Source organism: Python bivittatus, unplaced genomic scaffold (assembly GCF_059951505.1).
Source record: "Python bivittatus isolate LINGU-HERP-01145 unplaced genomic scaffold, Pbiv_v1 ctg000980_np1212, whole genome shotgun sequence".
Classification (NCBI taxonomy): domain Eukaryota; kingdom Metazoa; phylum Chordata; class Lepidosauria; order Squamata; family Pythonidae; genus Python; species Python bivittatus.
Genome location: NW_028277125.1, coordinates 66,347,069 through 66,362,379, shown reverse-complemented (window position 1 = coordinate 66,362,379; position 15,311 = coordinate 66,347,069). Strand labels below are relative to the sequence as shown.

The 15,311-nt window shown below is 42.3% G+C and overlaps 1 protein-coding gene across 2 annotated transcripts in view; it reads right to left on the bottom strand.

The window, feature by feature from the left end:
- Nucleotides 1–11,122, bottom strand: part of INPP5A (inositol polyphosphate-5-phosphatase A) — a 323,622-nt gene extending 312,500 nt beyond the window's left edge. The window contains exon 1 of one of the 2 annotated variants that reach the window (XM_088132558.1): nucleotides 9,542–11,122. In XM_088132558.1, coding sequence (XP_087988684.1) covers nucleotides 9,542–9,616 — 75 coding nt within the window. In that variant the 5' untranslated portion in view covers nucleotides 9,617–11,122. The remainder of the gene's footprint in view (nucleotides 1–9,541) is intronic. The other variant, XM_088132559.1, reaches the window with a different exon arrangement.
- Between the last annotated feature and the right edge of the window lie 4,189 nt (nucleotides 11,123–15,311).

The following is a 15,311-nucleotide window of genomic DNA, read 5'->3' as shown; positions in this document are numbered from 1 at the left end:
AACCCTCCTACCCCATTTAAAATTAAAATCACCCACTCCATCATTCCTCTTCCACAATTATTTTCAAGGAAAGAATAGTAGCACAGTATTGCAAATTAAGTGCAAATGAGAAGAAAAGCCGCTCATAAAGACTAAATCTCATTTAGGTTTGTGATAGTTGTACAATCATCTTTCAGTGAGATCTGTACAGGTATTCCTCGCTTAATGACCATTCATTTAGCGACCAAAGTTATGACAGCACTTAAAAAGTGACTTACTACTGGTGCCCAAAATTATGACCACTGCAGCATCCCCGTGGTCACATGATCACGATCCAGGCACCTGGCAACCAGCTTGCACTTACAACAGTTGCAGCATCCCGGGGTCACATGATCACTATTTGCAACCCTCCCAGCCAGCTTCCAGTAAGCAAAATTAATGGGGAACCACGTGATTCACTTAACAACTGTGTGATTTGCTTAATGACCATGTGATTCACTTAATAATTAGTGATTCGCTTAACAACCACCACAAAAAAGGTCGTAAAATTGGGTCCATTCACATGATGATTTGCTTAACGACCACATCGCTTAGCAACCTAAATTCTGGCTCCAATTGTGGTTGTTAAGCAAGGACTACCTGTAATGGATGTGAGGGGACTCCAGTCAGTCACTCATGCCCTAGTCATCTCCCATATAGACTATTGCAATGTGCTCTACGTGGGGCTATCCTTGAAGAGTATCTGGAAGCTACAGCTGGTTCAAAATGCAACCATGTGGGCAATTTGGGTGCCCCAAAGATGGCACATGTTACACCTTTTCTGCAGGAGCTGCATTGGGTTCCAGTTTGCTTCTGGGTCCAATTCAAGGTGTTATCACCTTTAAAGCTCTGCATGGCATGGGACCGGGTTACCTGAGGGACTGCCTCACCCCATTATATCAACCCGCCCCACCCAATCAAGCAGAGCGGGTATGGTGCAGACCCCCTCAACGAAAGAATGTCAGCTGGTGGGACCCAGAAGGAGAGCCTTCTCTGCCATGGCCCCTGACCTATGCAATACCCTCCCCCCAGAGGTGAGGCAGGCTCCTACTCTCTTGACCTTCCAGAAAGCAGTCAAGACATGGCTCTGCCAACCTGCATGGGGTGAAAAAAGGGGCAACCAACCCTGGGAGTGGCTAGCACCTTGAAGATGCTCTCGTATGTTAATATCTTTTCTACCAGCAGCACCTTGGAAGATATTATTTATGCATGTATTTGGTTTTTATTGTATTTTTACACTATTTTATTGTATTTTAATTAATATTTGTTGTTTTTATTATAAACCGCCAGAGTCACTTCCTCGTGAGCTGGGCGGTGATCAAATTTAAAATACAAATTAATTAATTAAAATAAAATAAAATAAAATAAAATAAAATAAAATAAGCACTCATAAGAACTCTGTATCTTTTAAACAATTTAATACTAGGATTTTAAGAGCAATGGAAAAGCAAACCTCTAACCAAACATATACTGTACTCACTGAAAGGAAAACTATACTCAATTTAAGACAGTTCCCCCCAAAAGGAAATGTATAAAACATCTGGTTCTCCATTGGACTATACCAAATCAGGCCTTGTTGTTTGGGAGAGGGGGGCATTTCGTAGTTTCCTTCTGAACCCCAAAGCAGTTCAACATATCCCAGACATGGTATCCCCAAATCAGTGATTTCTGCATATCCGTAATGGTTCCTGCCCTATGGAACAACTCCCCTCCACCCAAAATATGGACGGCCCCAACCTTGCTGGCCTTCTGGAAGACAAGGAAGATCTGGTTTTTCTTCCAGGTATTGGGGCCAGGATGCTAGCTAGGGGAGCTCTGGCATGGGTGTATGTGCATTGTGCATGATCTGAGATTTTCATGGAGGACAACTTTGTTTGTGTATTGTGGCGGGGGTTATGGATTGATTGCTTTTATTCTGTTTGCTCCCAAAGTTTCACTGGCTAGATAGGTGGCTGTATAAATCTGATTAATTAATTAATAATAAAACAACACACACCTGACAGAAGTCATAATCCTAAAACATAAAAGGCCAGCAATGAATGGATATATGGAGTTGAATTAATACATGCTAATTAAAATTAATTCTCCCCATATGGTATTTCATATGTAAAATTGATTTTAAAATTATCTGCATATACTAACCAATCTTTCTTTCACACAAAGGGCTCTCACCTCCTGAAACACACAGATAGAGGCTTTTCTCTCCCTCTTTCCAGCAGAAACAGCAAAAAAAGAGGAAGAAACAGGATGGTGATGGGGTGAAGGAAAGTGGAAGGAAAATAAAAAGGAGAGAATTAAAGGAGATGAGGTGAAAGGACATAACTGGCCAGGAAAAGAAAAGTAGTAAGAAGAAAGGCAACAGACAAGCAGCTTCTCCTAACCGAGGGATGTTCTTAAGGTTACCCTTCAGAGGCAGCAAAATCTGCAAACATGCTTTGTTTACAAAGTAACCTCTGATCGTAGAATATTATTTTGGAGATCATTTGGGAGTAGACATTTCCCTTTTTAAAGGTATATTAGATAGAGCTATCCATTTTTGCATTTTTTCCCAAAGCTAGCTTATGCATAAGCCAAAATATAACTTAAATATTGCACAAAATACATAAATGCAGATCTCCTTCCACCATCAATATTCTATTTTCTCTCAAACGCAATCCCAGCCAGCACAAGAAGTTTTTGTTATAAGACCCAGTTCATAACTCCACTGCATTAGAGTGCTTAGGAATTATATCTTAAACTCACCTCTCTCGCAGGGCCTTAAAGTGACTGATACGGTACTCCCTTCTCCAATGGTAGCCCCGTAATAACCCCATGAGGTAGGCGGGGCTGAGAGAGAGTGGCCACCCTCAAATCACTTGAATTTGGGTCTTTCAAGTCCTACTATATTAAAGCTCAGGCTTTAAACCCGCAAGCATTGCATTGTCACCATTCTTATTTTGCCTCCTTACATCCACCACGGGGATATACCAAAACAAAGCCAAAAATGATTATTTGTAATTCAACAACTGATTTGATTCCAAAATCATATTCAAGTTAATGTAAACAAAACCAACATTTAGAGTGGGGTGTGTGCATGGGGTCAGCTTGCAAATGTAAACATTAGTTTGCTCAAGGACTGAACTTTGTTTTGGAGACTAACGTATAATGATTTCTCCCCTTGAATAATAAGAAATAAACAAGGGAATTATCTACTAGTTTATAAATGTCAAACCTCATTGTTTACCATGTAGAAACCAGTTGTATTTCTTTTCATAAGACAGCATTTTTAATTATTGTCCCAATTCCAATTTTTTAACTTCTCAATCTCCAGCCCTATTCTGTCAGCAACAAGCTGAAAAAATAGGATTTCTCTCTCCCCCATCCCCCAATTAAATGCAATTATTTTAGACAACATATGTTTCAAGAAGAAATTAAAGTTCACTGAATAAATATGCACAATAACATATTTTGTGTGCATCTACTCAGGAACTTACTCATGATTATTCTCATTCCAGAGCAGCTTGTAAATCACAAATCCAGTGAAAGTAGCTTTGGGGACAAAGTCTCTGCAACTACTGGAGAACCAACTGAGGAACAGCTCTTAAGAACAACCAGCAGGGAATGTGTAGTTAGCAGGATTCAGATTGGGTGCAGCAATCCAGAAATCACCGGACAACTGTGGGAACGGTACGTTCTTGGCCATGAAACCTTAGTCTATTTGCAGGCACCACTAGAAAAACTCAATACCCTTCAGCCAGTCATATTTCACTTTTGTTGTCAAGACTACTTTATTCTCAAACATGCACTTTTAGAATCCCTTGCATGGCAGCTTGTGGGGTTAAAACAGGCTTACTTTTACAGGAACTGGTCACCAATGAGCCTTACATCAGATTTAGGCCCAACTGCCAGCCCTGCGGCTACAGTAGCTCCTGATCCAGTGCTCACTAAACTGGGAAGGGGAAAAACCAGATGTTTTTATTTCTGAATTCAGCTACACGCAGTTACACTCACAAATATATACAATGCTCAGTGATGAATTGCACACCTTTTCTGTTCTACCTGGCATTATGCAGTCTGTTTTATAGGTGGCAGAGATGTCTTGAATTATCTTCTTAAAATGTCTGTTCAACAAAACCAATTTTTCTTTGGGGAGTTAATCCCAATCTCAGCCTAGTTCTCCTCAAGTTTGTAAGCCCGGTAAATGGTGCTCCTAAGTCTGTTTTCCTGGCTGGAGCATACGCTGTGTGGTTTCTTTGCTTCCCAGATATAATCAGGTGGCAAAGACAGACAAGAAATAGTAGGCAGGATCTAGGCTTAGCCACATTAAGGGCAGAAATATTCAATCAATATGGTTTTATTTATCATAAAATAAAGTTTATATCATTTATTTGGTTTATATCATTTATTTTAATAGGCTTATTAAGTCAGGCATTAAATTTAGCAAAGTTCCTTTACACCCATAATTCCCTCCTTATTCTCAGGGATAAGGATATTTTTCTCAAGATGGAAGAACTGCCTAATGGAAATAACACTGAACCTCGGTCTACCCCAACTCAAAATCAACAGTCATATCCCAGGTTAATTGGGATGAAATGTTTTCAGCTTTAGAGATCATAATGCCCTCTCTGCCATTTTAAAGTTCATCCTAATTAATAGTGTTAGAATAGCTTTTCCTAATCTACCCACCCCTCCATTGCCAGACAAATAGCTGTTACTGGGTGATGGGGCACCCGGCCACGGTGTGGTGGGGAGACAACGCTAGTAAAAAGCTATTGGTCATGTAGTAATAATACAATCAATTTCAGCTTTTTGACAGCTCAAGTAAATGAACAAAGATTCCCGTACCTTTTGCACCTCCTGGCATCCTCCCCCCAAATAGTCTAGGCCAGTGTTTCCAAGGTTGAGAAACACTGGTCTAGGCAATACTTGCCTTCTGCTGACATTTAGCGTCAAACACTGGCAGAATAGCAGCACCCTGTCCATAAGAGAAAGAAATAATGGAACATGCAAGGACTGTACACCACAAAGAAAAGTGGGGGCTGAAAATGTAGAAAAAGAAGCACCTGCTTAAGAACACAAATCAGAAGAAGAGGAGGAGAAGAAGTTGTTAGTGGTTACGATCATGCTGAAGTGAGTTTAGACTAACGTGGGAAAAGAGAAAGGGACGTTCAGGCTTACAAAACGTAAGCAGTCAATCAGTATTGCTTTTCTGGAGTGCTCATGATCCTTTACAAGGACTCAGCCCTACTTTGCACAGCTTTCTCCCTTTTCTCCTCTACCAGTGTTCTGCAAGGAGAAAAAGGAATCAGCCCTCATCCCTCCCAGGGCCTTTTCCCTTTTTACAAGGGGTTTACACAAGGGGGAGGGCAGAATTTGACCCTTTTTCTATAGGTCTTTCCCTCTTCATATGCTCTGCAGCTCTTACTTAAAAAAGAAAACATTAACATGGGCGTAGAAACTGTTTGCATCTTTCCAAAATTGTGGTCTGTGGCTCAAAGGTCTGACTCCTTGACCAGCTGTGCTATAGTTACATATAGTACCATATTTACCTGAATGGAAGATGAACCTGTAACAAATGCCCACACACCATATATACAGTACATATATTTATAGTATGTATGTATATATAACTGCCAGGAGCCACAATCCCCCCCCAAATAATATAAAATTCATATTAAGTGATTCTTTTAACTACTAATTGCCTGTAAAGTACCCTATTTTTTAAATTAAATAATCGTGCACACCAGCATTTTTCTCTCACACACACAAGCAAACCACTCTTACACAGAGAAACATGTCACCCACACCCTTTTCCTTTTCTCCTTCCTGGAGAAACTTAGAAGTAAAGGAAATAAACAGGATCAAGATGGAGTGAGAGGAACATCCAGCTGCACCAGGAAAGGAAGTAAAGAGAAAAGCTGGAACAACATGGATAGTAACATGGTGAAGGGCAGTGGTAACACAACACAAAAATAAAGAAAAGAGAAAGAGAACCCATGTTTAGGCATTACAAAAGGGTTAAATTCACCAGGCAAACAGCCCTTCCCAAACAGCAGGTGATCTTCAGGCTACTCTTTAAGAGCATCCACCCTTTACAAGGAAAGGTCACACTGCTTGCTCATTCCTTTTTTACAACCTTTCCTTCAATTTTTTTTTTTTTTTTGGTAAATATATGACAAACCCTGCAAATGAGAAGGTAGTTATTTGAGGGGAAAACTATGTCTTCATTATATAACCATGTCCATTATTTGGAACAAAAATACTAGCAACATTTATATAAAATACAGATTTTGGCTCAGAGATTAAACATGTTCACACTGATTGGTGAGAAAGTGTCTACAAAAATTAAAAAGTGAAAGTAGCACACAACTGCATATTCTCACTAGGCCAAAGCAAACATTATTTTATGCAGTGTAGATTTAATATATGGGACATACTACCACAGCATGTAGCTGATGACCACTTCCTTAAGTGACTTTTTTTTTTCAATTTACAGAAACTAATGAAAAACATGCAACTGGCCATGAATATCTATGTATGTATATTCAGAAACATGACTGACTGATTTCACTAAGGCTTACCTCCAGTTTAAGAAAATGTAGATTTGCGAACTTATTTGTGATAGTTAAATGGAACTTACTCCCTGAGAGGTGTGTGACTACCTGACGGTTGCATCACTTGATATGCATGTTGTTGCCCCCATTCAGAGTCATTTGGCTACTCACTGTTGGAAACAGGACATGGGCTCTTGGTCCAACCTGTAGAAGTTCTTCCACATTCACATGATCTCCAAAATCGCTTAGTGGAATGTTTTACAGAAAGATTTATATCTTTTCCTATAATAATACAAGTCACACCTGTGTTCTGTTTCTTAAGGCCTCTCAGACTTCAGTGCTACAGTAAAGCCCTAAAATTATGTTAAATTGTGTGACGGTGAGAGAAAAGGGAGGATTTTAAATTAATGGCCACTATTACAGTGTCATGGAATTCTAATCCCACGACCTACAGCACAGATCTTCACTACAATTTAATTTGCAATCACAGGCAAATTAGTGAGATTGCAACTTCTTTAGTCTTCGGCAACCACAGCCAAAGTCCAGTCAGACCCCTGCTTGGCATTGTGACAGCAACAGCGGGAACAGAGATGGGAAGCAACTAAATAAGAGTTTGTTTTTTCCCAATTTTATTCAGCTCTATCGATGCCTACAAGACCAGAGGTGCCATGGACCACTGGAAGTCTGAGGCTGTTCCTTGCTGCCAACGTGGGGGAAGAAAAGAAAGTTGCCACAGGCAAGAAGGCAAGCAAAGTGGGCAGCAATGGGCTTGAGAGATCTTGGAAATTTGGGCCCCACTCTGGATAGAGACTGCTTCTGTGACCACAGAAACGATCAGGTAGGCAATAGATCGGACTTATTCAAGCAATGCCTGGAGCAAGTTCTGACAGCGTTTCAGTTTTGCATGCGCAGGCCTGACAGCTTTCATACAGAATTGCCCAGCGCAAAGAGCCCCATGCCATCAGAAAAAGTTTTTAAATTCACGGAGCATATAATAAATCTCTTTTTAAATAAATATAATTATTCATAGGGGGTGCACATAAATTCATATACTATTTTAGGCACCACAGAGTTGGAAAGCCCTGACCTACATTAAAATAGACTTAAAGAATAATACTTAAAAGAATATTAAAAATAATAATACTGCTACACAGCCACCAATGAGCAGCTTTTGTATTTATGGAGATCTCTGGGTCTATTCCCAAACAAACAGAAACTGAAATGGGGGTGGAACATAAGAGACAGCAAATATATCATACATTCCTTAGCATAATCCAGTTCTGCATTCTGTTCATGTATACGCACGCACACAATACAACCTTCACCTATACCCTTTATGTGTAGCTATCAACACTCTAAGTAACTGAGCAAGCCAAAGTGATTTTCTGCCTTCTCCTTTTTTAAATACAGGTACTCAGAATGAAACAAAACAAAGTTAGCTCTTTTCCATCCTGAAGCTGGAAAACAGTTTTTTTTTCCACATTTGCAGTTTAAAAAAAACACTTTCAAACAAAAGCAGACCTATGTAAGATATGCCAAATTTTATTATCAGAAAACATTTTAAAGACAAAAGGCAAAGTAACAGTCAAGCGGGCATAGCAAGATCCATCCCTTTAAAGGGCAAAATGCATATTTTTAAACTACTTAGGTACAGGTTATGTTCACAATCACTCTCACTCCTTGCGTATTCAAACATCTGCTGTATTAAAACCTGCTGCAAGCTTTCTTAACAAAACAACAGGAGGTAGGTTCATGGTTACCCACCAAGCCTATTTATTTACATAGGACTGATTCACACACATTATGTAGATTGTAGCTGGGCCATCTCAAATCTCACCCCTAAAATGCAACTTTTTTCTACTGAGGAAATTACAGCGTCCGCCGAGTTTTCTCTGAGCACTTATCAACAGGGATAAGTTCCCTCACAATACAAGATGGGATTGTGTGAACTACATCCACCCAACTTAAGGTGAGTCACAAAAACAGAAAAAGCTTCTCTCTATACTTTGTACAAGTCTGCGGAGAACGCCTCCCTTCTCTATTCCTAACGATAAGAAGGAGAAACTTGTATGCCGCCCGACTCTAAACGACTCTGGGCGGCTCACAACAAACAAAGAAATTATACCAAAGCCAATAAAACACGAAAAAATGAAGATAAAGGCAGCGGCTATCCAGTCAGGAAAGATGGGTGTTCAGAGGCGAAACCCCGGGCCGTCCCAGAGCACTATTCCCAGCACGGAAGGAGAAACCCCGGCCCGAGCAAGCCAGGCGTGGACGGACGGGCAGGCAGCTGCCCTCTTTCCACCCTGGAGGCCGCCGTTTCCACAACGCCGGCTTGCCGGAGGGAGGCAAAGGGGCGAGCAGGTGGAGAGCGCTCGGCGCGCCTTCCGCCTCCGCGCGCTGGGCGGCCCAAAGGGAATCCCCGTTCTGACGCGCAAGGCGTCGCCGCTGGCGACAATCCCCAGAACTGAGATGCAGGACGGGCTCCATCTGGCAGCTGCCGCGGCCGCCCTTACGCCGAGTTTACCAGCCCAGCCGGAGCGCGGGGGACGGGAGGGGGGCAGGGCAGGGCAGGGCAGGGCAGGGCTCCCCGCGCGCCCTCCTCCCGAGAGAGAGAGAGACAGACAGAGAGAGGGGGACGCTAGGACCGGGAGAAACCCACTCAGGCAGGCACGCACCGACTGACCGACCTCTCCTCCTCCGCCTCTTCCGAGCCACCAAGGAAGTCGGCGGCGGCGGTCCTGATTGCGACCACTCCGGCAGGGATGCGGAGCGGGGACCGCCGCCGTCGCGAGCCGCGCGCAGACCTCCAGCGACCCCAGCCTTAGAAACGCCCCCCGAGCCACCCGCTTCTCCCTGCCCGGGGGACAGGGCCCGCCCGCGCCACTTCCAAGCGCGCTGCTCGCCGAGCGACGCTGCAGCCCCCCTTACCTGGGTTACTGCGGGGAGAGAGAGAAAGAGAGATCGCCCTCTCCAGCCCCAGTACTTACATCATCGAACAGGGATCCAACGTTGGCTGTAACTAACAAGATCCCGGTGTTTGCGACAGCCCCTTTCATCGCCATGATATTGGCCAAAAATAGTTCTGGGGGTGTGTGTTTGTGTGTAGGTATATTTTAAAGAGACAATTACAACGTCTCGAAAAACTGCAGCAAGGACAATAAATCTCCCGGCGGAAAGGGACCAGGCAAGGAGAGGCGCAACCGGGAGTTCAAGGGAAGTTCAAAGGCGGCCTCGGGAGTCCCAGGCGGCCGGAGCCGAGTCTTCCTCCCGCTTTCTCTTCTTCTCCTTGCGCCTCCTGGTCACACGTTCGCGGCTTGCGGCGCCCCAGAGGAGGGAGAGCCTCTGAATTCTCCCGCCGGGGGCAGCGACGCAGGCATCAGTGCTGAGCCCCCGGGCGCATGGTTGCCGGCTCTCCCTCGCACGCTCTGCACAGCCTTCTTTCTTCCCCGGGCAGGATGGGGAAAGACTTTGCGCTCAGATGTTCACCTTCGCAGCCATTAGGTTCCTGTTTGGGAAGTTCCTCCTGCTGCTGCTGCTGCCGCCGCCGCCGCCGCCGCTGGCGGTTGTTAGATCCTGGTGCATGGCAAGGAGGAAAAGCGAGAGGGGGAAAAAATCAGCGAAAACTCTCCGCCGCGGGAAAGGGGGGGCGCTCCAGAGGTGGCTTCCAGCGTCCTGGGCTGCAGAGCAGAGCGGGCAAAACAGCCCCGAGCCAATCCGTCCGGCAGGAGAGCCACCCGCCTCCCCTCCGACTTCCCCGCATCTGCCTGAAATAACAGAAAGAGGGGCAAGCGGCACCGCGACTAGATCTCTGCACTCCCCTGACGTCACGAGCTTGACACGGTTCGTCTTAAAAGGGCAACGCCGCCCCGCTCCGAGAGTCCCGCCGCGGCTGAGCCGCGCCAGCAGCCCTCCAGATTGCTTCCTAGAAAGGGGCCGAGGGAAATGGCTGCAACGTGCCTGGAGGGGCGGGGAAGGAGTTTGCCCGGCGGATCCTCTCAGACCGAAAAATGCAGCTTTGCAAAGCTGGCTTGGGTCGCGCGCGCCCTGGGAGTCCTCGAATTGCGCAACGGACGAGGATGTGAAACTGGCGTTTGCAACGGAGCCTGAATCCCAACGCGCTGACAATTACTATTAGGCTGGATAGGAACGATCGTGTTTTCACAGAACGTGCAATAGTAACTTCCGGTCTCCTTTGACAATACATTTTACTCAGGGTCAGTTTATTGAATATGATCACCTTTAGGCTGCAGTGTGCTGCTCTGCTGTTAAGGTCGAGAGTTTGCCTGAACGTTTACACTGCTTCCCTGTTAGTATAGCATCCAGTAACTCTTGGAAGGTAGAACCTCTGCCTTTTCTGTTGCCTGTCCATAAATAGATGACATCATTGCAAAGAGCTTCGGGATAGACAGGGAGTGATTAATAGTATAACAGTTTGTGTGTGCCTCTGCAAAAAAAGGTTAAAGTTTCCAGTTCCAATTCAAGGAAAGGTGCATATGCAAGGTTTTCACACTTTTCGTTGTGTACTCACTTGTGTGCAGTTGGGCCCAAGTGAATGTGGAGACGATGAGGGGTGAGCCAGTGTCCCACCTTCCATCCTTCCAACAGAGTTCTGCATGCCAACAAGGAATAATGCCTAAACCAGGTCCTGTAATTTGTTCTATGAACCTTGGTAAGTACTTTGAACTGCAATACTCTTCAATAAAGTTCCCAGCTACTGATAAATAGTACAAAGTTTCAGTTTTAGTGTATTATTTATTGATTAGCCAAACAACCATATCAAATGTTATTTAGGACTCAGACTTAAGGTAAGTCTCAATACATTTATCCTGAGAAAAGATCTTTGAAAAGGAAAAACAACAACTAGCAAAAAATCCCTTTGATATATTCATAAATTTCAGATTGCCAGAAAACTATTCTCCTAAGGGAAATCTCTGTGTTGAAAATATGTACAGGAAGATTTTATTATCATCTAGAATTTAACTCTAATGTTTAAAAAAAGAAAAACCCTCTGAGGTCTACCACCTATGCAAAATTCAAATGCAAATTGAGTATACAGTATCTGAATAGCCACCCTACCATACACTAAGATTATTGCATTTGCACATACAATTCTGCATCTGATTTACAGATGAAAGATTCTAGCACTCCAAAAATGATCAGTATTGCTGCACAAAGTCCTAGTGAAAGCCAACCAATTTGTGTTCATATTTTAAATTTAAAGAAAAGAAAGCCCAAAGGATAAACAACTGGCACGTGGCCAGTCATAGCAACAGTTTCCTTTTTCCAGTACTTGCAATGGCTATAATCTGGGTTCTATAATCAGAAATCTGGGTGGATCTGTTGCAAATCTCACAGATATCTGCCAGCACTTGGATTACGTAGGCAGTGTATTTTGAAGCAGTTTTGATTTACAGAACAGCTCTGTAAGTATCAGAGCCTCAAGCCTTTTGATTCACACTCTGAAGCAGTCTGGTCATTTGAAACTTGCGTCAGATCGCGGCCATGTGCTAAACTATCCACAAGATGGCATCGATACAGATAAACATTGTGAAATGACTGAAAACTAGTCTTCCTGGTATTGTGGAAATCTCCAAAACCAACAATGCAGGATATTTAAAGCATAGCCTACAGATACTTTTACAACTAATATTTCTTCTACCCACTCCTGCTCATTCTCACACACACACACACACACACACACACACACAAAACTTAGCAATAATCAGAAAATTAACCTCATTTTAAAAAATACAATTATCTAATCTCACAGCATATAAATGCCATTCAATCAAAGAGAAAGTGTTTTAAGAGTTTTGCTATGTATTTATTTTGAAGAAATTCATTATAAAGAAATACCTTTCCTTCTTGTATCATATAGTCTTGCCTCAGAATTTCAGGAGGGGTTCAAATTTCTGTGTTCCTCCTCTATCACTTTTTTCTTCCTACAAAAGAAAATTATTAAGGAGGGCAATAGAATAAATGTTCAGTGCCCTCAGTGACTCGTAGTGCTGACAGTCCCCACTCTGGAAGGACCAGTGGTACCAGTAATTACTAGTAATAAAAATGTCCTTTTTTCATATTTCAGATAGATAGATAGACAGACAGATGATAGAACATTCAAACATTAAAATTATGGAAGAAATTAACCCAGTTGCCTATATTTCCATCAATTAGGAATATTGTGTATGTATTTATTTATTTTTCAAATTTATATATGCCACCCATCTCACTATACAAGTGACTCTAGGTGGCGTTACAGATAAAAAACTATAAAATCCTAGAAAAAATGCATGTTAAAAACTCAAAGGTTAAAATTAAGCTAAAAAGTTAAAACTAAAATGGAAACTAAAAAGATGGTGAGAACATCCTCAAGCTACCAGCTACCCGCAGTGCTGCGAACCCCCATTGGGTCCTCATGCAAGTTGGCAGAGCCAGGTTTAACGACCTTTTGGAAGGCCAACAGAAGGCCTTTTTGGGTGCCAATCTCACCTCAGGGGGCAAGATATTCCAGAGGGTGGGAACCATGGCAGAAAAGGCTCTCCGCTTGGACCCCGCCAATCGAAACTCTCTAGGCGACAGGGTTCGTAATATACCTTCCTGCCAGACCAGGTGGGATGGGTCAATGTCATGGAAACAAGTCGGTTCCTCGGATAACCTGGGCCCATGCCATGGAGGGCTTTTGGTAGATTTTCTCTAAAACATATTGAGGTGGAGTGAATGCTACAAGTTAGTGAAGCTTTTGGGAGTGGATAATTCTGGGGAAAAGATTGACACATAATTTTAAGGTGTTAATTAAGTAATAAGTCTCTCACAGGTTATTACATTGAACATATTCACATTTGATGTTATCTTTATTATCTTTGTCACTTTAATGATTTAATTAGAAACTGTTTCATACTGACTAAAGTGTTTATTAGTATCAAGAGAAATCTTGAATCCAGTGAAATGATTTATGCCAAGATCTTATTTCAACTTTCTGACCCACTGAATTTACCAAAGCTTACCTCTCAGAAGACATGCACAGTAGTAGTTGTTGTTATAAAAGCTTTTAGATAAAAAAAAAAAAGGGAGCCAACATCAGATTTCAACAGGCTTCAAATGCAAATTGGTTTTTCGGAGTCATAATTGTACAGAGTTTATAGAGTGATTGCTTAAATCCAAATATTTCACATGAATTCTATTTTGGGCTCTTTTAAATTTCCCTTTCTTATTCTGTACTCCAGCAGATAGAGAAAGGTTAGCATTAGTGCGTGTTGATTGGTTCTTTGATCATTCTCTTTTGTTTGATTGTGATTAAAAAGAGCTGAATCTTACCCATGTGCTCCTGTCAAGTTTGCTATAAATAATCTATTTTTTTTTAAATCACATTTCCTCAACATGGTGCCCTTCAGAAGCATGGTATTAAAATACAGGGACAGCTAGAGATCTGGATTTAGAGATTTAATTAAGGAATACCCCCCATTCTCCCATTATTTGACATTGAAAAATAGGATTAAAATATCATGTTTAATTTTTTAAAACCTGTAGATGAGCAAGCTAAATGAGGTCTAAATGAGAAGCACAGGTGGGGTTCCTCTGGCCATGGACTGAATGGATTTCCTGCAATTAATTTTTTTTCCACATATGCTATTAAAATCTTAGGGAGACAGCCGATCTAATTTCAACCAGGAAGTGCTTCCACTTCCAGCAATGGCACTGCAGCTGAGAAGCAGCTCCTCCTGGCTTTGGACCCTCTTACCTCTCAAAGTGAAGAACCATGAGCTGCTTCTCTCAGAAAGATCATGTAGATCAGACCAGCTCCAGCTGGAGAATGCTGTCCTGAAGATGTCCTAAGCAGGCCTCTGTGGTAGTTGTCAGCTGCCTGTCTCCCTGTTGATGGTAACAGGCTTGTGGTGAAGAAGGAAGAGTCCAGCTGGAGTAGTATATTCCCCATAGGTCCCCAGTTCCTTTGTGTTCCTGTAATCTAAACCAGCCTCCTTACAGGCTCATATGCCATGTAAGATTTTGGCTAAAACTTGTTTTTAGTGAAAGTCATCACTAACCCCTCTGATCCTTAAAGACAATTGTTTGTCATCCAGGAAGAAAGTTATAGAATTAAATGTTAGACACTGTGGCTCTCTACTCCACTTGGATTTGAGAAAGCCAGTCTGGAGCTGAAGCAATGCTTCTTCAACTCTGACCTCTATAAAAGTTGAACTGTAATCTCCTATTATTACAATGGTGGCTTGCTTTACTTTATTAACATTATGTGCATTTTACATCAGAGAACTTTCCCTTTAGCCAGATTATATGGCCTATTATGGGTGCTTTTGTTTATACTGTAGTGTTTTATGGAATGAATTACTTAATGTAGTGCACAGCTTGAGTAACTGCATTTATACATCCTTTCTCATACTTTTTTAATTATTTGCAACATATAATGGACAACTGGTTTTTGGCTGTAAATACAGCATACTGACAATGGTGTTAAGTAATTACATATTTTCTGCACAAGTCAGACAATATTAAGCATCTATACAGTGTACATGTTACATCTTTTCTCCCATTTACTGTAATCAGATTGAACAGAATAATTTCAGTTCTAAACTGAGGCTACGTATCTTGCATTGATCTTTAGTTCTGACAATTTGACCTAGCAATTTTCAAGTCAGGTCCACTGCCAATATAGTTCTTAAATTAATAAATCCTTGGCACTCCCTTCTTTGTAGAGTAAATCAGTAAGGATTAGATTTTTCCATCAGGCACAGCATTTAATGC